General features: G+C 41.4%; 2 protein-coding genes across 5 annotated transcripts; one reads left to right on the plus strand and one right to left on the minus strand.

Annotated features, from left to right (window-relative positions):
• The first annotated feature begins 10,871 nt into the window (after positions 1 to 10,871).
• LOC143533196 (protein NUCLEAR FUSION DEFECTIVE 6, mitochondrial-like) lies at positions 10,872 to 12,841 on the plus strand. Of its 4 annotated transcripts, none has more exons than XM_077028052.1 (4): positions 10,872 to 11,071; positions 11,219 to 11,340; positions 11,941 to 11,997; positions 12,626 to 12,841. In XM_077028052.1, exons 1-3 carry the CDS (start codon positions 10,926 to 10,928, stop codon positions 11,946 to 11,948), a joined length of 276 nt encoding a protein of 91 aa, XP_076884167.1. In that variant the 5' UTR covers positions 10,872 to 10,925; the 3' UTR covers positions 11,949 to 11,997; positions 12,626 to 12,841. The 4 variants fall into 4 exon arrangements, with proteins under 4 accessions (XP_076884167.1, XP_076884166.1, XP_076884165.1 ...); XM_077028051.1 differs by lacking the exon at positions 12,626 to 12,841 and adding an exon at positions 12,305 to 12,575; XM_077028050.1 differs by lacking the exon at positions 11,941 to 11,997.
• A 1,180-nt stretch (positions 12,842 to 14,021) lies between these two features.
• Positions 14,022 to 17,710, minus strand: LOC143533212 (3-isopropylmalate dehydrogenase, chloroplastic-like). Its single transcript, XM_077028065.1, has 7 exons — positions 17,523 to 17,710; positions 16,271 to 16,591; positions 16,022 to 16,183; positions 15,872 to 15,946; positions 15,687 to 15,796; positions 14,444 to 14,516; positions 14,022 to 14,353 (listed from the first exon to the last, which is right to left on the minus strand). The coding sequence occupies exons 1-7, from the start codon at positions 17,661 to 17,663 to the stop codon at positions 14,162 to 14,164; spliced, it is 1,074 nt and encodes a 357-aa protein (XP_076884180.1). The 5' UTR covers positions 17,664 to 17,710; the 3' UTR covers positions 14,022 to 14,161.
• Between the last annotated feature and the right edge of the window lie 5,282 nt (positions 17,711 to 22,992).

The raw sequence follows: 22,992 nt of genomic DNA on the forward strand, positions 1-22,992 counted from the left end.
AAAACCGGTTTCACCCAAACCGGTTTGACCCAAATCGGTTTGACCCAAACCGTCGGTTTCAGGACCGGTTCCCCTTCAAATCTATCAAACCGGTTTTAAAACCGAACCGGTTTGAGAAAAACCGGTTTGAAACCGGTTAAAACCGGTTTTTAAACCAAACCGAACCAGTGTGACCAGGTCGGCCTACCCTAATTTCAAACCGGTTTATAAACCGAACCGGTTTGAGTCAAACCGGTTTTGACCAGGCGTTGACCAAACCGGTTCGGGTTAGGTTTAAAACCGGTTTTGTACACCTCTATTTGGGAGGTACATATGATAGAAGACATGGTTAAGTAGTTATGGGCCACTCATCATAGCCCATTCGGAATTAATGAGAAAGGCCCAAAACAAAAGAGAATAAGTGGAATGGAAATCAGAGGAGTTTCAGGGAGTTCCATGACCGACAGTTTCTGGTTAAAGAAGAAGATGGCAGCAGGCTTTGTTATGGATTGGATGGTGCTCCGTATTGACTAACACAGAAATAGAGGCAGATGTTCATGATAACATTCCCGGATCTTGTTTTGTTTTCTACCACAAATGAGATGAATTCAATTCCAATTACTATTGGTTTAAGTGAAAAGTGAAAACTTGAGTGTTTAATTGAAATGTAATACTTAAAATTAAATTATTATTTAATCTTTCTTTTAATAAAAAATAGTGTTCGTTCGAAAAAATATGACCCCACATCGTTGTGCCGTTGTTAACACGGTAGCGTCCAAAAACCGCAGCGGCAACTGCTACTTGTGCAGTAGTAGATCAAGGTATGCAGCAAGCATAAGTCATGATCAAAGATCCCGGTCTCAACATTAAGTAGAAATTAAGCAATTTATAGGGTATGATAGCTGAAGAGGTAGGTCCCAGCAGAGCCCAGTTGGACCCGCAAGACTCACCTTGAACAGGGACGTCTACGCAACGACCAACTGCTCCAGCAGGACCCACCATGCTCAGAGAACCTTACGCGCAGTACGCCAGCTGTACCCGCAGGAAAGCCTCCCAATGGTGAAGTACCCCGCCTGTTCCCGCAGCTGCGGATACAAGCCATCAGGGAAGGCTACCCGCACTAACAGCAAGGCTACACGCACAAGGCATTAGCTACTTCAGTAGTCACATGAAGGAATGAGCAAGGCGGGAATACTCCCGCCTAAATGAGCCAGTCCGTATGCTTCTGGAAGATCTTTCGTACTATACCTACTAAGGTATGGGCAGAACAGACGATTTGACCAGAACAGCCCATGAACCAATCACAGGGTGACAGCTCACCGACAACAGTACGAGGAGGAGCACCCTCTAGTACTGTTTGTCACTATTAGCCGCTGCCTACTCACCAACCCTTACGATGGGACGTGCGCAGCCTACAGTTGGTGGAACAGTGTACAGCCGACCTTGTTACTGTTGGCCGTAGCCTATCCACCAACCAGCATGGCCTGTGCGTAGTCCACTGTTGGTGGAACAGGAATACTATTCAGCCGGCTGTACCTTCTAGGAAACCTACCTTCGGCTATAAATACTCCAACACCTTGGAATGGTAAGGACATCATCTGATATCTCATCTTATCTAGCAATCTCTTAATATACACTTATATTCAGAGCAATCTAGTCTGATTCTCACGCCGGAGGGTGGTCACAAGGAGGAACCCCCCCCCTTCTCAGTGACGAGCTTACGGTGTCTGTTTTGCAGGTCATCTGAAGAACAATCTTCTCTGCTGAACCTCATCCTCGTGGGAAACATTACTTAACCCCCAGATTATCTATAATCTGCCCAGAGTTCACTTAGTGTTTCTTCATTGGCGCCATCCGTGCATAAAAGCTAGAACTAATTCTTAGTTTTTTCAAAATCTCTGAAGAAATGGTTAACGTTACTCCGGTCCCAAGGCCAGTAAACGACCAAGAAACCCCGGTAACCACAACCCCAGCAACTGCAGGAAACACCGGCGGTTATACAAATCTTACGAACACTACCCCGGTTACCCAAGCTGGGGCAAGTGCAGTAAATATTCTACTGTGGTTCACTGATGCCCAGTTGGAGAAACGAACGAGGGTCCCTCGCCAAACACTAGATCAAGTTAAGGCGTGGGCCGAAGCACGTCAGAAAGAGTTCCAAGCTGAATTGGATGAACGCTTGCGTTCAGTTCAACAGGCTGACGAATTCGGCAGTACTCGCCAACATCTCAATATGAACAGTGAGTGCGAGTACTCAGACAATGAGAGGGAAGAATCCGATACCGACGCAAACCCTCGCCATAAGGCGAAAGGGAAGCGTAAGGAAACGGACTTCCAATCGAAAAGAAATTTTGGAGAAGCCTTTAAACCAACGAATGCGGAGAGAAACCCGCGTGACTTCGCTAAAACCTTTAGACCAACTGCTACAAATGCAGGAAAGTCAAAGTTCGCAAGGGACATTGCGGAAGCAATCGCCCCGAAAAGTGCCAAACAAATGTCCAACATCGGCACTTATGATGGTCTATCCGACCCAGACGACCACTTGAACAGATTCATTGCGGGGGCAACCGTCAGTAACTGGACGGAACCCACGTGGTGTTATATGTTCCAGATGACTCTGGTTGGAGCGGCCAGGGCATGGTTCGATCGTTTACCGGTCCACCACATTTATGATTGGGCGGACTTTCAGAACAAGTTCAGCCAGCACTTCAGCCAGCAAAGGAAATATACTGAGGAACAGTGGACGATCCTCAACTGCGTTAGAGAAGAGGATGAATCTTTACTAGACTTCATCACTCGCTTCAACTCCAAAAAGCTAAGTCTCGGCAACATAAGTGAAGATCTTGTTCGCGCCGCTTTCATCCAGGGCGCCGAATACCCAGAGCTTATCCGCACATTGACGGGTAAGGACGGCATGCCATCAACATGGGATGCCATCATGACGGCGGCCAAGCGCTTTGCCGAGACGGAGAAGCAACTGGGAAGGGATCTTCCCCAGAGTACACACCTCTACACGCAGAGGACTAGAGAAAACAATGTTCGGATCGCCCGGCAGAACAAAAAGAGGAAGCTAGGTATTTGGCAGTCAAGGGTAAACTTTGACACCTCATCCAGCTCTCACCCTCTTGTTGGCGGAAGAAATAACACACACCCTTCAAGCCAAAAACACCGGTGGACGCCACTCACCAAAAGCGTCACGGAGATATTTGCCACTGAAAAGCTACCATGGCCAAAAGCTCCAATGATCCGGCAGCGACCCAATGCGGATCAGAGCAAATCTTGTGACTTCCACGGGACAAAAGGTCATAGTACGGAAGAATGTACATCCTTGAAGGATATTGTTGAAGCATTCGTCAAGGATAGAAGACTTGCACACCTGGTGGCATCAATCAAGAAGGGAGGAAGGAATGATAACCAGTACCGAGGCAATGGACGAAAGCCCGTTGACATCAGCATCAACATGGTTCATGGTAAGATCAGAGGAAGAAAAAGGCGAACGACAGAGCCATGCGCGTGGAAGGAAGCTGAGGTGCGCTTCCCGCGAGTGCCAGGAGGACCCAGCAAAGAAGGCCCTATCGTCATCAAAAGCCAGCTGGGGCACTACATCACTTCTCGCACTCTTGTTGACAACGACGCATCGTGAACGGTGACGTACAGGCAGTTCTTCGACAAGCTAGATGACGAAGACAAAGAGCGCCTGGAAATGATCTGCGCCTCGATGGAAGGGTTCGATGGCAGCACAAACACCCCCTGGGCATCCTATCTTTCCCCGTCACTCTTACGGACGGGAATCACTCACGAACAGAAGACGTGGATTTTGTCGTAATGAGGAAGCCACACCACACATACGACATTCTCTTCGGAAGAGACGGGATGGCAAGATTCAACGCCGTGGTATCCTCAGTCCACGGCATGATGGGATGGCCAACAGCTGAGGGTGTAGCGATGATCACCGGCATTCCCCAGAATTTGGTGAGCGATAACGGCACCAACTTTGCTGACAAGAAGCTACAACAGTGGCTGAAAGAACTTCAAATCACCCACACCTTTACCTCAGTGGCACACCCGCAAGGTAATGGTGAGGTGGAAAGAGCAAATAAGAGCATCGTCGAAGGCATAAAGAAAAGACTCTTGGAACACAGATCCGGCTGGGTGGACGAGCTTCCGCACGTCCTTTGGGCAAACAGAACGCTTAAGAAGGCCAGTACGGGAGAAACCCCGTTCAGTCTCACTTATGGCACTGAAGCCATGGTCCCGGTCGAAATTGGTTTACCCTCACCAAGGGTCTTGATTCAGCCAGAAGACAATGATGCGGAAAGACGGTTAGATCTTATGCTAACCGAAGAACGCAGAGACTTGGCCGCAGTGCGTGAAGAGAACTACAAGCGACAAATGCAAAAGTACTACAACACGCGGGTAAAACTCTGCAACTTCAATATAGGAGACTACATACTGCGTAACAACGAGGCTTCGAACCAAGAACGCCCAGGAAAGCTGGCCCCGGTCTGGGAAGGGCCATACCTTATCAAAGAAGTTCTGGGAAAAGGCGCGTACCGGCTTGAAAGGCTCGATGGCACTCCCATCCCAAGAACATGGAATGGAGCTCAATTACGCAAATGTTATATGTAGATCAATTCCAAACTTGTAAAGAAAAGGCCTAGAGCCACTTCTAATGGAAATGATTCTCCTTTCACAATGTGTTAATAGCCTTACCTTTATACTTATGAACTTCCCACACTTATGTGCCGGTATTCACCGCATAAATAGGGGAAGAAGTAAGTCGTTACGTGTGGAAGGCGGCAAAACCCGCATAAACACAACGGTAAAAATTTCAAGTTTTAAGGAAAACCTACACGCAGGTCAGATGTAAGTAAAGTTTAGCCATCCTTGTAAGTGCAAGTGACGGTCTTACCCGCACAATCACGAACAAGGAAGCAAAACTTCAACCTATCATCTACCACGTTCAAAGGTTAACTTATTCTGAACACTTAGAAAATTTCAAAGGAAAAGATGAGGAAAACTTCCACGCAGGTCAGATATAAGTAAAGTTAAGCCATCCTGCTAAGTGTAAGTGACGGTCATACCCGCACAATCATGAAAGAGGAAGCGAAACAAACTTATAATTTGCCACGTTAAAAAGTTAAATTATCTAAGTACTAAAGAAATTGCTAAGTTAGATTAAAACATGCGTAAAATAAACAAGGCAAAGAACTAACACAATCTTTATTCCATCAAATTCAAATATTACAAAGATAGCTATACAAAAGCAAAAATCTACGCTAATGGTGGAAAGGGATCTTCAGAATCAAGCTTCAGGACCACTTCCACTTGGAGCCGCTCCATCAATAGAGCGTGGTGGTTCAAGGAAAGCTTTAAGGATAGCTAGCCCATCATCAGCAGCAGCGACTTCGTTCATCTTCTCCACCACCGGATGCGGGAAGGCGGCATACTGATTCACTGCTTGGTCGTAAACAGCTTCAGTATCAACATTATACAAAGGGAAGTTGGAAGGCGGGATGCCTTTCTCAACGAACCCTAGACCAAGCAGGAAGCCGGCCTTTTCCCCATCCTCATGAGAAGCGTTGAGGGCTGCGCTCATAGCATCGTCATAAGACGTCTCTGAGAAGACCCGATGCACAACCTACAAAGAAAAAATACAAGTATCAGAACCTTTTCTATTTACAAAGAAAAGCGTAAAGACATGAAAAGCTTACCTGAGACAACGCTTCTCGAAGAAGCCATTCCTTGGCAACCAGAGCTTCTTGGTGGGCGGCTTGAGCTTGGGTACAGGCGCGTTCGGCTTCACTTTTATTAAGGATGGCAAGCAACACTTCCTTTGCAGCAGCCTCTTCGACGCCCTTTAGCTTCCGCTCAGTATGGTCAAGCACCCCCCTCTGGTCCAAGATCTCCTGGAGCTTTTTGGCGTCTTCCATTGCCAAGGCATCATGAGCCTGCTGGAGAGCCTCTAATTTGGCCTTAAGCTCCTCATTCTCCACGCGTAGAGGCTCAGCAACAGCTTCAGCCTTGGTGGCCCTCTCGGTTGCGTTCCTTGCAGTTTCCTTAGCCAGCCGAAGCTGTTCATTAACAGCTTGGGCAGCCTTGGAACGGGCCTCGAGCCGGGCCTGAACTTCAACCTCGAGCGCCTTGAAGGCCTTCTCCTTTTCCGCAGCCACTGCGGTAAGCCTTTGGTTCTCCTCCCGGACAGCCCGCGCCTGAGCTACTTCTTTAATGCGAGCTGCTTTTAACTTGTCGTTTTCACGACAAAGCAGCTCGACGCGCGGCTGCATCCGGGCCAGGAGAACCCGAAGCTCATTGGTTAGCCTACCCTCCTGGTAGCTAGCCATGGCTTCCCCCAACGCACCACTGGGAGCAGCGTGACGAGCCCACTCCACGCACTCCACAGGGGTGCGAAGGGTTGTTCCTCGGCGGATGTTCCATCGTGGAACATACACTTCATAGGAATCCGACACTGCAAAAAACATAAAGCAGTTAGGAAAAGATGATAAAAATATATAAAATAGGCCAAAAGAACCCTACGCACCTGTAGCGTCAATAACAGGCCGATAGCCGCCAAACTCATCACCTGAACCCAACGGAAATCCATCCAAGAGGTCAGGCAGATGGGAAGGAGGCAGAGGTTGGCGATAAGCCCCGGGCATACCTGAAGGATCGGCCGTCGTGGCCGATGACGGAGGCGGCATGGTAACAGCCGCCGCGGTCGCCGCTGCGGAATCCGCAGTAATAGTAACCGCCGGCTCGGTGAAGGATGCGATAAAAATAGCACTCACAGCCGGCGGTAACGTCATCACAGCTGGAACAATCGGCTCAAAGGAGTGAGCAACTGAACCAGCGGAAGCAGGCGCAGGCGCCTGGGTCGTCGCCTCAGGTAGGCTGACCACCCTGGAATGCGTCAACATCCACGCCTGCACAGAGAAGACAAGTGTTAATGATATTAAGCTATGAAGTTAAAGATTAAGGAAGTTTGTACTTACGGGTTTTCTTGAGCCTAAATGTACGGACAGGCGGGGATGACCCGATGGAGCCGGCCTCTTCACGCCGCTCACCATTGTCATCCTGGGCTCTCCGGTGACAGTTGTCACAGCCTCCGGAACGGTGGTCATATCACCACCGGGATTCACCGCCACCTCTTCGCTCTCGGTCTCCAAGTCAGACCGAGGCACCGGATCGGCAGTGGAGGCCACCTTCTCCTTCCCCTTCCCGCCGGCAGCCTTCTTCTTCCGCACCAACGGAGGACCATCTGCGGATTCCTCATCAGAACATACGATTAGAGGAATTCCAGCAGAGGTTTCAACATTGAGGGGTCGAGGGTTGAATAGTGCCTTACCTGGCCGCCTGGCGCTAAGGATCTCGTGGCCTAGTGGGTAGACCTCCACGAACCGATCCGCCGTTTGTTCTAGGATGGGCAACTCGTTCTCGTCTAGAGCGCGAGTACCCATCCGAGCGGGACCGTCAGCCTCCCGCGGGTACATGAGCGACTGCAAGTCGTTCCCCTCTGAAATAAACAGGAAAAAAGTTAAAAGAGATTCTAAATCAACAAAAAGAGACAAAGCATACCGTAAGGAACAGAGTTCGAACCGTATTCGAGGACGATCGGGATCTTTCGCGCATCCGCATCCTTCCACACCCGGCTCATCCCGAGCATTACCATCCCGGACTCCGCAAACCGGTAAACTGGAGATTGGACTCGGGATATCTTCGAAAACCATTCCGCCTCCTCGTAGTTGGAGGCGTGAAGGCTGGGAAGTGCTTGCCCATTTTTGAACTTCATGGCAAGGGGGATGGCGCGAGCGGAGATGTAGAAGAACTCCCGCTTCCACGAGCGAATACTGCGCTCGGTTGCGCAAATCTTCAAACCCTTAATCCGGGTTATCAACGTATACCACCCCTGGATACACCTCGGTCAGGTGGTCAACATAGGGCTCAATGCCCAGAATCCGGCACACCCACTCGAAGTGCCGAATCTTGGCAATAGCCATCGGGTGCACCTCGGTCAGGTGCACACCGTGCCTCTCCAGGACACGGTACACAAACTTTGTCAATGGGAACCTAAGATTCCCATAAACAAAGAATGCAGCATATACCCCGATCTTGCCTCTGGGGGCATCGTACACTGTCTGATGGGGTTCAGGAAACTCAGGCTCGAGAGACTCGAGCATGAACTTCCTGACGACGTACTGATACAGATCGACAGGCAAAGCACACTGGCACTCGCCAGCAGTACTCTTGTCGTCGGCTGTAGATTCGAGATCACGAGACGACATCTTGCAGATGAAAGAAGAAAACGATTTCAAGAGAATGCTCGACTAAGAAAAGGTGAGTATTCGCCGGAAATCGTTAAAGATGAAGAGAGAAGTGAAAGTGTGAATTGCAAAGGACCCTCTCCCCCTTTATATACTAATCGCAATTAATGCGATGAATTTAATACGGAGGAGAGAGAAATTGAAGGTGCAATGAAACTATGACAAGTGGCAAAAAGCAAGCTGGCAACAGCTGTTGAAATGACGCATACCATTAATTTCGCGGCCACGCGCCCGAAAAATCTGGCCCACGCGCCTGAAAAAGCGTCTGGAATGACCAGGTACTGTCACGTCACCATAACTTCCTGCACGTCCTGACACAGTCAGAAGAAACCGTCGCACGACGTTTCAGAGGTTTGGACTGTTCTTATCCTTTCACCAACTCTTCGAATTTCAAAAAAAAAAAAATCAAAAAGATTTAAAAGTAAGCGGGAAAATACCTCTTACCTTGGCAACCAAGTAACCATAAGACGGGTGCGGGTACAGTGTCAAGGCAAAACCCTTCACATACTTAGCACCCGCAGGGAATTGACGCCAGGAATACCTTGGAAGTAAAGTAACCGTAAGACGAATGCGGGTACAGTGTCAAGGCAAAACCCTTCACATATTTAGCACTCTGCAGGGAATTCAAACCAAGAAGGATCTTCTGGGCCATGCTTGCGGAAACCGGAATAACATCCCCGCATGACGGGAACGTCGAGAACTATATTGTTTGAAACTCCATGATGGGATTGGTGGTTTTAGCATAATTGATCAATATGTTGAAAACTACCAAAACCCCATGGAGAATCCACACAAGTGGGACTCAATGCTCCTGACTAGCGAGGAGGTTACAAAACTACCCGCTTCACACCCAAAGATCAAGCAGAAAAGTCGGGAATTTCTGCGTGACATCAGGAAAACCGCGGGAAGAATCACCACGGAAAACCTAAAAACTAAACCCTTTTCAAAAACCCTTGCTAAGTCCAAAAGTTCACCTCACTTATTAATAATTCATGAGAAGAACATTGGACTGGGGGGGACTTGAAGAGGTAGGTCCCAGCAGAGCCTAGTTGGACCCGCAAGACTCACCTTGAACAGGGACGTCTGCGCAACGACCAACTGCTCCAGCAGGACCCACCATGCTCAGAGAACCTTACGCGCAGTACGCCAGCTGTACCCGCAGGAAAGCCTCCCAATGGTGAAGTACCCCGCCTGTTCCCGCAGCTGCGGATACAAGCCATCAGGGAAGGCTACCCGCACTAACAGCAAGGCTACACGCACAAGGCATTAGCTACTTCAGTAGTCACATGAAGGAATGAGCAAGGCGGGAATACTCCCGCCTAAATGAGCCAGTCCGTATGCTTCTGGAAGATCTTTCGTACTATACCTACTAAGGTATGGGCAGAACAGACGATTTGACCAGAACAGCCCATGAACCAATCACAGGGTGACAGCTCACCGACAACAGTACGAGGAGGAGCACCCTCTAGTACTGTTTGTCACTATTAGCCGCTGCCTACTCACCAACCCTTACGATGGGACGTGCGCAGCCTACAGTTGGTGGAACAGTGTACAGCCGACCTTGTTACTGTTGGCCGTAGCCTATCCACCAACCAGCATGGCCTGTGCGTAGTCCACTGTTGGTGGAACAGGAATACTATTCAGCCGGCTGTACCTTCTAGGAAACCTACCTTCGGCTATAAATACTCCAACACCTTGGAATGGTAAGGACATCATCTGATATCTCATCTTATCTAGCAATCTCTTAATATACACTTATATTCAGAGCAATCTAGTCTGATTCTCACGCCGGAGGGTGGTCACAAGGAGGAACCCCCCCCCTTCTCAGTGACGAGCTTACGGTGTCTGTTTTGCAGGTCATCTGAAGAACAATCTTCTCTGCTGAACCTCATCCTCGTGGGAAACATTACTTAACCCCCAGATTATCTATAATCTGCCCAGGGTTCACTTAGTGTTTCTTCATATCACTCCTAAGCTTTTAAATACTCATAGTAGTCATTCTAAAATTAATATTGACCATTACAACAACCAATGGTTGATGATTTAAAGATAATCGTTTGACTAGACCCCTTTACTTATCTCATTGTTAAAATATAACCAATACATAAAATCCTAATATCTAAACTAGTCACTCTGGCCTTAGAGTTATCTGATACAACTCAAACACTAATGTTCGTGTTTGCTCTTTAAGCATCATCCCTTATTGGTAACATTGTCATATGTTGTTACTTGAGCAGTTAGGTCCAGATGTCCAATGGAACCAAGTAGGAGTAACAGCCTCCGAACGCTACACAAAAACAATGAGGTTTTATGTTATCGTATCTAGTCCATTTAAAAAACAGACCATCTACGAGTTGTCATGTTTAATCAAACTGTAACCTATTTAATTAACCATGTCGACCTACTACTATCCATCAACTTGTTTGACATGTTTAGATAAATAAGCTGTGTTGCCCGGTTTTTACACAAATAAAAAACGGGCGTGAGTCATATTTAGGCCGAACAATTAAAACCCGTCAACCCGACTCGATTAAAAGCCAAACCCAAAAAACAAGTGTCTAGGGTTTTAGCCTCAAAACCCTTGATAGCGGTAAGTGGATCAGTCAGACAACTTGTACCTCAAAAATGGCGACTACAGCGGCTGCCGTTCGATCAATTTTCCGGTCATCCTCCCTCCGTAGCGCGGCGGCGCGTGCATCCACTCAAGCCAAAGCTGCTCGCTCTCCGTTTCGCATGGCTAACCAGAATTCTCTTTCCAATCGCATCTTCAGGTAACCAGATAGATCTATGTCCATTTTAAAATTATTATAATTGATTTCAATTTGATTAATTTTATAGATAAACAAGTCAATATGTTGTCTAGGGTTTATTTAATTTTGAAGGTGTGGTATTCATTAATTATGATTTTGTGTGTTTAGTTCACCAGTTGAATTGAGTGCTTGTTTGGAATCATTGCAACCATTCCACACTGCCACTGCTTCTGCTTTGATGACTTCCATGTTAACCCTCTCTCAACGCGGTTACGGTTGGCTTCCCGAAGGTAACATAATAATCACACCTCCCATCACTATCAATTTCTAATGATTGTTGTTTAATTTGTGTAGTTTGTAAATAACAAAATTTGTACTTTGGACTGTTTCATGCTTGTTTACATGGTGATATCCGGTCCGCTGTATGCAATCACTTGTGTGCGATTCATACTTTAATAGTGGCATCTTTAGCTTGATCTCTCTATGATCATTGTTTTGTGAACTTAAGCTATACGATGCCTCAATCGACCATTTTTGTGTAGGTTTTTTAGGTTTTATGTATGCTTAGGAAACTATTGACTTAATTCTTGGTTTGCGCCTGTTTTTAATGTCTAAAAGTCGATGTTTTTACACTACATCTAACTTATGCTAGTGATTATTAAATCGTGTTATATTGATATTTTATCGCCTATTCAATCTTTTAGTCTTCGTTCACACAATAATTTTTTCATTAACTTTGCTAGAAGCAAGGGCCATTTTTATTGGCTCTTGACTGGACAGTTCTTTTACGCACGGTAATCGTTTCTTTTTCTTAAATTTGAACTTTCTCAATTTTAACCTCAATGTCCCTTGACCGGTTTTCTAATTATTGGGTTTTTCTTATTGATTAGGTATCTAGCAACGGGTCATAGGTCTCTCCTTCTTGATCTTCGTTCATTCAGTCTGAGGTACGCTAGTGGTTGTTAAATCGTGTCATAGATTATGTTAGGTGTAGCACTGTTTATATGAATATTCTAGGTCCTCTTTATAGTCAATGAAGCAACCTTTTAAACTCGATTTTTCACTTAGTGTTTATCCATCTTTTGGTTAATTTTTATTTTGATTTATTTATTTATTTTTTTTTCAGTTTTGTGTTTTATAGATTTTATCATCTTTCTCATATCTTGCACTATAAATACGCATAGGTTTTTTTTATATTTATTTTGAATTTTTATACCATGTGTTTTAATAAAGCGGTACATGCTTCATTTGTAGGCGTTGACAAGACTAGATGAAGATCAAGAAGCGATGACTCGAATGATTTAGATTTGTTTATTTTGAATATTTGGTTTAATAGAAACATATAGGTTGGTCCGCCAGTTATCGTCTTTAAGATCAATAATTAATGACAAAAGTTTTGAAATGAACACAATTCATGCAAAGGATTTAGTTTTATAGCATGGTGCACTTTTTATCTGTTTGTCATCATTGAATGAATGAGATTGTTTCTTAGTGTTTAATATACTGAAAGTACCTTACTTGCAAAGTTGCAATGAATTGAAGGTCTATTTATTAATTGTATTCTTGTTTGATCAGCTTGCAACGATGATGTGTGATGAGTAGTAGCCGTTAGATCTTTTTTCAAGAATTGCAGTATCGGTTATCAAGTTACGGGAGATGCTAAACATTTTCAGCTTATTTTGATAAACATTCTAGTGTCATGTGGAATGTACCCTTATCACAAGCTTAAATGATTTCGTTTACTAGACTAAGTCTCTGCTTAAGCGGCCTATATTATGAGTTTGTTATTAAGCCTTGTTAAACACATGGATTGAATGTGTTTAGTTAATTGGTCAAATTGGGTTTTGGAAGTTTTTACCAAAATAGGCTTGAGTTGTAAGTGTTGCACAGCAGCTTATATAACTATTGTACCTTAGACGTGCACAAAATAACCGGTTCCGGAACCGAACCGGTGGAACCGACCCGGAACCGGTTCTAACCCATACCCGGAACCGGTTCCTGACCGGGTATAGGATTTCTCCTCGGAGCCGGTTCCGGAACCGGAACCGACCCGGAACCGGTGGAAAAAACCCGGAGGAACCGGTCAAAAACCCGAAAAAAACCCGGAGAAACCGGTCAAAACCCGACCCGGAACTGGTCAAAACCCGGTCAAATACCCGACTATACCCGGAACCGGTTCCGGAACCGAACCTGGTTTGACGAACCGGTTCCGGGTTTTTTAAATACCCGATTTGTGCACGTCTATTGTACCTTACAAGTATAGAGGATAATGAATTGATTAAATATAAGATATAGAATTAACCACCCAAATTAACACTTAAGACAGTCTCGAAATCTAGATGATTCGAGATTTCGAGGTACCTTACGCACTATTAATTCAAATTTAGATTCCAAAGATCAACATTCATTGTTGCCAAGATTAAACAGCAAATTTCACTCTAATTTATTTATTTCATATACAAAAGATCGGTGTTTCGGTGGTTTTCTTTTTGGCTGTCGATAAACCATAGTTAAATCTTTGTTGAGTCTGCTGTCGATAAACCATAGTTGAATCTTTGATGTGTTGGCCCTCAACTGAAATCTTCTCGAGGAGCATGAGGCACTGGTAGTGGCATGTATTAACATTGTGCAAGGGTGCGAGTGTTCAACATCATGAGTTTTAGGGGTAATAAATTGTTTGATCAAAGTGGATGTCTTGTCGATGCCATAATGCCCGACAAGGCCTCCTCCATGCAGTTCTTTAATCAAGCCCCCTATTACTATGGGAACGCGAGAACCCTTAAAAAGGAAATTATCATGAGTGAAAATCACCAGTACCATAGGTTGCACATTTAGTGAACAAGTAGCCAAAGTCGGAATGGTCCACATAATCCTGTTTGAGCATTGATCAAGACAGATGACTCTTGGACTTGAGATGTTTAAGAGATTATTTGCAAGATAACAAGTAAACTCCTTTATATAGCATCTTATTGTGAAGTCGAAAGCTACTGTATAATTTGGGTGCTCAAATAAACTCCTTTAATATACAAAAATCACTCAGATAGGTCATGATTGCCGTGTATAATTATTACAAATTGAAAAACCACCAAACACAGCAGCAACATTTATTCCTCAAAGATGGTCAATGATTGCCTTTGTAAAATCAGAAGTCTTTGAAGAGCCACCAAGATCAGCAGTTCGGCACTTCCCTTCTGCAATCGTCTTCAGGACCGCATCCTGAATCCTATCAGCTTTATCATGAAGGTCCAAGTGACGAAGCATAGACACCGCACTCAGTAACAAAGCAGTCGGGTTTGCCAAGTTCTACACAGGTCAAGTCAACCATGAATGTTAATAATATTACAGATATAAACAAACCAATGTGTCAGATAATAAAGCAACTTTAAATCTAACCTTTCCAGCAATATCAGGAGCCGAACCATGAACAGCCTCAGCAAGAGCAATTCCTCCTTCCCCTATATTTAAGCTGTAAAAAAATATCAAATAGTATGTAAAGATCTACTTGACTAACATGAATGGGGGCGTTTGTCATCATCATCATCGTACTCACTCAGTAAATCCCAACAATAGCAAAGCTATGGTAGGGTCTGAGGAGGGTAAGATGTAGACAGTCTTACCTCTACCCCGCAGGAATAGAGAGGCTGCTTCCAGTGAGACCCTCGGCTCGATGGTAGTTTTGCATTAAGCCTTGGACATAAGGCACATAACACTCAACCATTGGGACACCCGCCGATTGGTGCATGTACCTTTGTCTTTCGGCCATCAACGCCACAACGTGATGCCTGATTAACCTTCCGCCACTTTTAACGTTATTTTCGCCAAATTAGTAAAATAACGTCAAAGTTAGTGTAATTTCACTTTTGCCCACCCGAAGGTTCACACATATATACATTATATGCGCGCACAATGGGGGCGTTTGTGCGTTTCTTTAATAGATAAACGAGAAACAAACAAACATAAAGAATCATACATAAAACGAAGGGTAACTATCATAAAAAACCAACATACTTACTATTTTTTCTCACAAAAGTCCCTCAACGACTTTTTGCACATTAAAGCTGCTTTACATGTTTTATTTGAAAAAATTTGGGATACAACAATATATTTAAAACAACTCGAAACCGATACTTCAAGTTGTTTTTCTTACGTGCCATATTTTTCTCTTATCTGGCTTATACATTTTTTTAGCCCAGTTATTTTTTAGAACAATTTGGATATCCTGGTTCCTAGTTGTTTTAATTTTGTTTATTTTTAGCATGTATCTTGAATGTGCAGAAAATCGATGAGGAACTTTTGTGAGAAAATAATAGAAAGTATGTTGGGCTTCTATGGTTTTTTCCTAAAAAATATATTAAAGTTAAAATATAAATAATATTGATTTCCTTACATGATTGTTTAGGTAATGGATATATTACTAAATTATCTAATATATACACACAAACAAGCAAACAGTTTACCAAACGTACGAGAAGCTTGTTTATGTTCGTTCATTTAACTAAACAAACAAAAAGTCCTCATCAGTTTGTTTAAAAATTAAAAAATAAACAAATTTCCAGCCGAAGAGTTTGATGAACGTTCGGTCCGTTTACAACCCTACTTGACATACAAAAGCGAAGAAAATAAAGATTAAAGATACCTTGGTGTCAAACCCAATCCTCCAATCAATCCAGCACAAAGGTCACTTATAATGTCACCATAAAGGTTAGGCATCACTAACACATCAAACAATGCTGGATTCTTTACCAGCTGCATATATAAAAGAAAAACCATCAGTCTTGTAATCTTCTTATTTTCATAAAAGACTAATAAAAGAGTGTGTACCATCATACAACAATTGTCGATGACAACTTCCTCATATTTGATCTCAGGGTACTTCTTAGCAACCTCCCGACAACACTGTTAAAATATAGCAATTCATTATATAATGAAACATAATAAGAGCATTAACATCTCAAAATAATAATCCAAAACCTTCAAAAATAGACCATCTGTTTTCTGCATAATATTAGCTTTGTGTATAGCAGATACTCTGTCTCTACCATGAGCTTTAGCATAGTGAAACGCATACTCAGCAACACGCAAACTCGCTTGACGGGTAATAATCTTAAGACTTTCAACAACTCCTCTAACCACCTAGTGTCATCAAATGCAATAAACATCAGACTTCAAAGAACAAATTATATAAAAGAATGCATCTTTAAAACAATTAACTAGACTTACTTGATGTTCAAGACCACTATACTCGCCTTCAGTGTTTTCCCTTATTGTAATAAGATTCACATCATCATACCGAGTTTTGTAACCAGGTAGACTGTAACACGGTCTGACATTTGCATAAAGATTCAGTTCTTTCCTCAATGTAAGATTTAACGAACGATGACCTTTCCCAATTGGTGTGGCCATCGGACCTTTTAAGCCCACTTTGTTTCTCCTTACCGATTCCAAACTTTCCCATGTGACAAAACTTTGGGTCCTCGGGTCTACTTCTGTTCCTACATAATGTTCCTCCCATTCAATTGGAACATCTGCAGCATTGAATATCTGCATAGTGAGAAAAACTAAGTCAACGGTTGACCAAAACAGCATATGCTTAAATAAAAATAAAATTGTGCATATGGCTGTAAATGAACCGAACGCTCAGTGAACAGTTCGTGAACCGCTCGTTCATTTAATAAAGGAACACAAAATGTTGTTCATACTTCATTTAGTTAAATGAATGAACATTAACAAAGATTGCGTTCGTGAACGCTTGGTAATGCATTCATTTATGTCCGTTTACATTAGTTTGTTTGTGTTCGTTAGTTAAAGGTTTGTCTTATTTTTTTTATAATATTTTATTTCTAATAACCAACCTAACAATTAAATTTAATAATTTACTGTTTACGGTTCAGTTCATTCCGTTAACGGTTTGTTTTATAAAGTCTTGCTTTAACTAACAATAAATCTAACTTGCGCTTCATTGACATCATCAGGAAAAAAACCCGGACCACCAATTATGGGATTATTATATTTAACTTTATCAGTTAATTAAGGTGATTTATGTCCTAACGTTTTGGATTAAGAATGCCGTTTCTTCTCTTAGGCTTTTTTTCTTCAATAATATACGTTCGTGAACAGGTTCAGTTCCTTAACGGACAAACATGAACAAGATTTCCCATTCGGTTAGCGTTTGTGAACAAGTTTAATGCTAAATGAACAAGGCATTGCTCGGTTCATTTACAGCCCTAAAAGCTAAAAATTAAATGAACAAGGTAAGTTTCAGTGTCTAACAAGTCATTTTATAATCCAAAATCCATGTGTGCGGTTACTTCTTAAATATCTAAAAGGCTAAAATTGTCATTTTTATAGAAATTGACAGACAACAAACTGTGCAGCAAATAGCTAAAAGGCTAAAACCAAAAGGCATACAGGTAGATGATGTTTAAGCAATAATAATATAGGTTAGATATATATAATTAAGAGAAAATTGAACCTGCTTGACGGAGGCTGCGATCTCGGGTCCGATACCGTCGCCGGGGAAGAGAGTGGCGCGGATGACGTCAGAGGAAGAAGAATAGTTACGGTTACGGCTGATCGACGGCAAGACGAAACGTTTAACGATTTGAGAAGCCATGGTGACTCACTCGCTGAAACAAGACGCCAACTGAAATGAAAATGAATATCAAAGAGGTGAAAATATCAAATGGAAAGAAAGAAATAAATAAATGATATTATTATTATTTTATTGTTTAGGCTGAACACCACCCAACCGATGTAACCGACCCCTAATATTCGTATTTGGTCGGTGTTAATTTCAATACGAACTTGATGACGGTGTTCATAACCCGAGCATGATGGTTGGTCTTCATAATCTCTCAACCCGAGGAAGACAAGACGGTGCCAAAGACATAGGACGAGTCGGAGACTCGTGCGGGGCCAAGCCAAGGTGGAAAAGGCGGGCGTGGGACAAAACAAACAAAGAAACTTGCACATGCGCGGCTCGTAATATCGTAAGATTCCGGAATGCGGTAAGTGTTTAATATTATTTTTATTATTTTATTTTTTATTTTTAAGAAATTATAAAATTTGTAGTAACATTTTTAACTTTTTTTGGTAGCAAACTTTAGAGCGCCCGGCGTGTTTTGGAAAAAGTTATTAAACTCTTTTGGGAACTTGGGAGGGGACTCGCATCTATGTAGCACAGGGAAGGGTACATGGACGATACGGGAACGGGGAACGGCAAAATTCAAAAATCCAAAATCCGAGTACGGCAAAGGTACGAAAATATATATATATATATATATATATATATATATATATATATATATATATATTGTTTAAGCATTGAATACGTTACTCTAAAATCTAGTGTTACAAATGAAATATACAAACCTAAAGAGACTGGATTGGAGAAAAAACACGATTTATGTAAAAGTGTAAAAGTTTTAGGGAATAGACGCAAACAAGTAAAAGATAAAGGAATTACATGTTGAAAAAGCTAAACTTGTTTAAACCTAAAAGCATGTTTCAGTCCTCACAACTCACAAGTTATTGTCTCTATCTTCCTCTTCCTCTTCCTCTTCCTGGTTTTCTGGCAAAAACTGCAGCTTCGACGCTAGAATTTGCTACAGGGTCACTATATGGTTGCCAAGTACTCTATAGCGACATATGACGCTAATGAAAACGTTCCCGATCCGATTTTGGACATACCCAAAGGCCCAAAAACGTTTTGGACCCGTCCCCATTAACCGAATTTTTTTAGGAAACGTTTCCAACGCGTTTTCGTCCGTGGGACTGGTACTACATTATCAGAGCCGTCCCCGTGCTTCATAAACTCGAGTCGGGAAAAAGATTCTATAATGTCAAAATGAACCGACATAAACACCAAATGCCACTTTTGTCATACGGTTTACTGTCGATATAAGACGTGTGTGGTAGCGGTGCCGATAATGCGGAGGTCATTGCAAAATCGTTGATAGAGTTTAAAAGCATGTCAGGGACTTTCAATTATATGAGCTGTTGGAATCTGTCACACCCCGCCTCGGCGGAATCGCGAGCGTGAGACGAATCATGGATAATCACAGCTATTGATTAAAGCAAACATCACATTCTTAGATCACCAAATAGTTTAATTATTTTACAAAATAAAAGGTTTGAAAGCGTTTCAAAACATGACTTAAATATAGGCTTCCCAAATTTATGACTCAAAATAATTTAAGTTATAGACAAAAATCCTCCAAAATAGGTGATCCGAAATGCAATGCTTGGCAACCATAATACTTCTTACTTGTTTAGCGACCTGAAACACATACTTGAAAACGTCAACATAATATTGGTGAGATCACAAGTTTAATGACACAATATAAATCATTTGTTTCGAAAAGTTAAAATGTTGATGTTAAATAAGGAATTTAAAACGTGTACTAGTAAATAGATTATCATACCTTGTACTTTTATGGACTTTACGAAATTAACAAGTAAATAGTTACTAGATACTTATATATGTGTGTTATTATAAGTACAACTATGTCTACATTTTTACATAAAACCTCTACTAGTGTAAAAGAATATATATATAATATTAAATATATTTATTCATTCTTATGTATGGTTAAAATAAGTTCTTAGTAAACTAAATTACTTTATTAAATAAACTTACAATTTGTGAAGTAACACTCAAGTGTCTCTTTTTAAATAAATATCATAACTAGTCTTGATAATATATATATATATATATATATATATATATATATATATATATATATTCAAGACACAAAAGTAATAAATTATAACATTTTATTCTATTCAAGTAACTTATTAGTTTAAGTTCAACCACCATCTTATTTAACGTGTCCATAAGTAATTTATTGCTAAAACATAACTCATTTTATATGTTTTTAGTCCATTAAGTCTATGTTAAGTTTAGTTTTTGACCATCATGAGTTCTATGTCCTATATTTACTACGCATCTTACAAACTTTGTGAGTTATAAATGTATTTTAAGTGACAACATTTTAGATTTCATAGTTTTATGTTGTGTTCATATTTATTAAAATGCTAGTTAAACAAGTTTAGACACTTTGTTATATTATTAGTTTTGTTTTATTATTTTTACTTGGATGAACTAAACATAGACTAAACTATATTTATAGTGTAAGGAGAGGGTTAGAATGGTGTTCATACCACTAGACAAGCTAGGTGGAGATTTCTTGTGGTGAGATGAAGATGATCTTGATCAATCCAAAACAACTTCTAGCTCTTGTAAAACCTCTCTACTCCTAGTTCCTCCTTGCGCTTAAACACCTTTCTTGAACTTAACTAGGCCATGGAGAAACTTGTTTAATGATTAGGTTGGTGATGTTGGATGAGAATCGAGCAAGTGGGTAGGCATGTTTGTGTTCGGTTATGATAAAAAAAGGAAATAAGGGAGTGTGGGATATAAAGGAAAGGTGGTGGCTTCAGTTTGTAATATATCAATGTGTTTTGGTTTGCAAGTGTTGTGACATGGTGCCAAGACTTTAAGGGTTCTTATATAGACTTTTACTCATGCATTATAATATTTTTAATATCAACTATGTGAGGATGGATGTGTGCATCCGTGAGTGAATGTATGGTAAAGAGAGTGAGGAATTGAGTTAAACTACTTTCAGTACTTGACTTTTTCCTAAACCATTTATATGCTAAAACTCAATTTAGCCATTATTTTTGGTCTATCCTCTACAGTATTTTCTACTTTATTTGTTTTATTTCACCTTTAGTGTAAGTTTGAAAAGGGTGCATGCATGTGTGGTCAATTTAGTTTTTATACCATCATCTAATATCTAATCTGTAGGTAACAATAAAATACAAAAGGTAGGGTCACAGGTGGGATTTGGTGAAAGGAAGTGGCATGGGTTGAAAATCCTTTTTCTCTTGTTTGACTTGTCATGCATCCAAATTTTTGCAAATTCTATTCTTGCCATGCCTTTGACTTGAGACATATGACCAAGACCTTACTTTTTAGATTCCTTCACCAAATAATGTAAGTATGTGGAAGTGTGCATATTATATTTCACTTGTATTCGATAGGTTAAATTTGTTCACTGGTTTCTTTTGGCCAAAGTAGGTTAGTGTAGGTCTTGACATTTTTAAGTATTTACTTTATAATTAGTTTAGCTTATATATTCTATTAATTGAAACCTTTGTATATCTTAAGGCTAAATTTGAGGTTCACTACAATTATATAGGCGTGAACAAAATTATCAAAAAGCTATTAGCTTCAAGTTTAGATTTTTATTTCATATTTAGTCGTAAATTATGTTCTCTTATGTGGTTTGGTTCAGCATATTCTTAGTTATTGTCACATTTCGGACACGGTTCGAAATCGTTATTTAAATATATATATATATATAAGATATATATAAACATATATAATGTATTGTTCTTCTAGTAGAAATTTGCGTACTATTTTAGTATTCTACTTTTGTGTATGACGGGTATTTGTACGTGTGACACGGTAATTCCTATAATTACCTAGTGTACGCAACGAACATGTTTGGAATTTATGACCTCTAGATGGTGAATGATCATGCATGCGTGTTAAAATGTCCTATGATAAGTAATAATGATTTTATTTTTATTAATGAGTTGTACGGATATTGACCTCAAAATGTCGGTTGTCACAGAATCGTATGAAGGATCACCTTTAGTTGGGCCTCATAACCACCATCAACTCCGAAAATTATAGGCCATCAAAAGGTCTAAAACCTAGTCTTCGGGTGACATAGAAACAACGAGGTCTGATGCTCAAAACTTCAACTTAAACGACAATGAACTCGAGCATGTCGATAAGGATGTTTTCCAGATGCATCGACCGGGAGGTATAAGAAGCAAGGGAAAGGGGACACGAGCGGGGTCTGCGGCGGTGGGTGCGGGTGTTGGTGCCCACATAGCATGACAATTCGAGGAAATTGTAACATTCGTCAATTTCGGGTCCTATTTGTATTCGTTTCTGTATTCATTTATCTTGTAACCCGACCCGTTTTGTAAACCGAAACCTTCGATATAATCAAAATGATGGATTTTATGTTACAATATTGTTTTATACTTGTCGAGTCTCAAAAACATCATTTTCGGTCCATAAAATGCCTTTAAAACGCTTTAAAACAACTCCAGGGGCCAAAACTATAAAAAAGCAAAATTTGGTGAGACTGCTCAGCACCCAATCGCGCTACGCGATGGGTGTGGCCAAGGCCCCGTCACGTAGCGCTACGTGCATCACATCAGCAACATGTTATTGTTCATGTTTGTGCTTTACATCCTTTTATCCAATCCGATTTTTTATACATTAGACCTCATGAAAGACCCTTTCAAGCTTATTCTATTTATACACACCCTCATGCTTCACTATTCCCTGCTCATACTTCATCTTCTCTCTCAAATTCAAGATTTTAAAGGTTGTTTTCATTGTTCTTGGAAGTTTGACTTTCAAAAGTCAAACTGACCATAATACTTCTAACTAACATATTATTACTTATAAATTGTGGCACACCATATATATAATATACACCCCTTGTTACCTTTGGTGGTCACTTCTTCGGTCTCGGTCGGTGGAGTGTCGGGCCTCGTAAGGCAAGGCTTCATGGAGGACTCATGTGGTCCTTGATATATATATATATATAACTATCTAACCATCTAACTTGTTATACTTGCTTAACTTCTGCTCATCTTGTTTATTTATTGAGTTCTATGGTTATGGGTTTGTAGAGACTAGCCTCGGTTTAACCATAAATAGCTCCAAACCGTAAACCGAACTTTGTTTACTAGTTTTGTTAAATAATTGTATAAACATGCTTTATGTTAGATTTAAGTTTCTAAAATCATTTTTATGTGTTCCATGGTTATGGGTTTGTAGAATCTAACCTCGGTCTTGACCGAAACAAGATAGGAACTGAAAACCGAACTTTTGTTTAAAAACTTTATTG

Source organism: Bidens hawaiensis, unplaced genomic scaffold, assembly GCF_021521415.1.
Source record: "Bidens hawaiensis isolate Kalapana, Puna unplaced genomic scaffold, B.hawaiensis_p1.1 tig00009623_1, whole genome shotgun sequence".
Taxonomy (NCBI): domain Eukaryota; kingdom Viridiplantae; phylum Streptophyta; class Magnoliopsida; order Asterales; family Asteraceae; genus Bidens; species Bidens hawaiensis.

Bases quoted from the DNA above. Each gene is read 5' to 3' on its own strand.
- LOC143533196 (XM_077028050.1), top strand. From the start codon at position 10,926: ATGGCGACTACAGCGGCTGCCGTTCGATCAATTTTCCGGTCATCCTCC. The intron at 11,072-11,218 runs GTAACCAGATAG...TTGTGTGTTTAG, and splicing joins CTTTCCAATCGCATCTTCAG to TTCACCAGTTGAATTGAGTG. The intron at 11,341-12,625 runs GTAACATAATAA...TTGTTTGATCAG, and splicing joins TTACGGTTGGCTTCCCGAAG to CTTGCAACGATGATGTGTGA.
- LOC143533212 (XM_077028065.1), bottom strand. From the start codon at position 17,663: ATGGCTTCTCAAATCGTTAAACGTTTCGTCTTGCCGTCGATCAGCCGT. The intron at 15,947-16,021 runs GTTTTGGATTAT...ATATTTTAACAG, and splicing joins CAGATGGTCTATTTTTGAAG to TGTTGTCGGGAGGTTGCTAA. The intron at 15,797-15,871 runs GTACACACTCTT...TTATATATGCAG, and splicing joins TCGACAATTGTTGTATGATG to CTGGTAAAGAATCCAGCATT.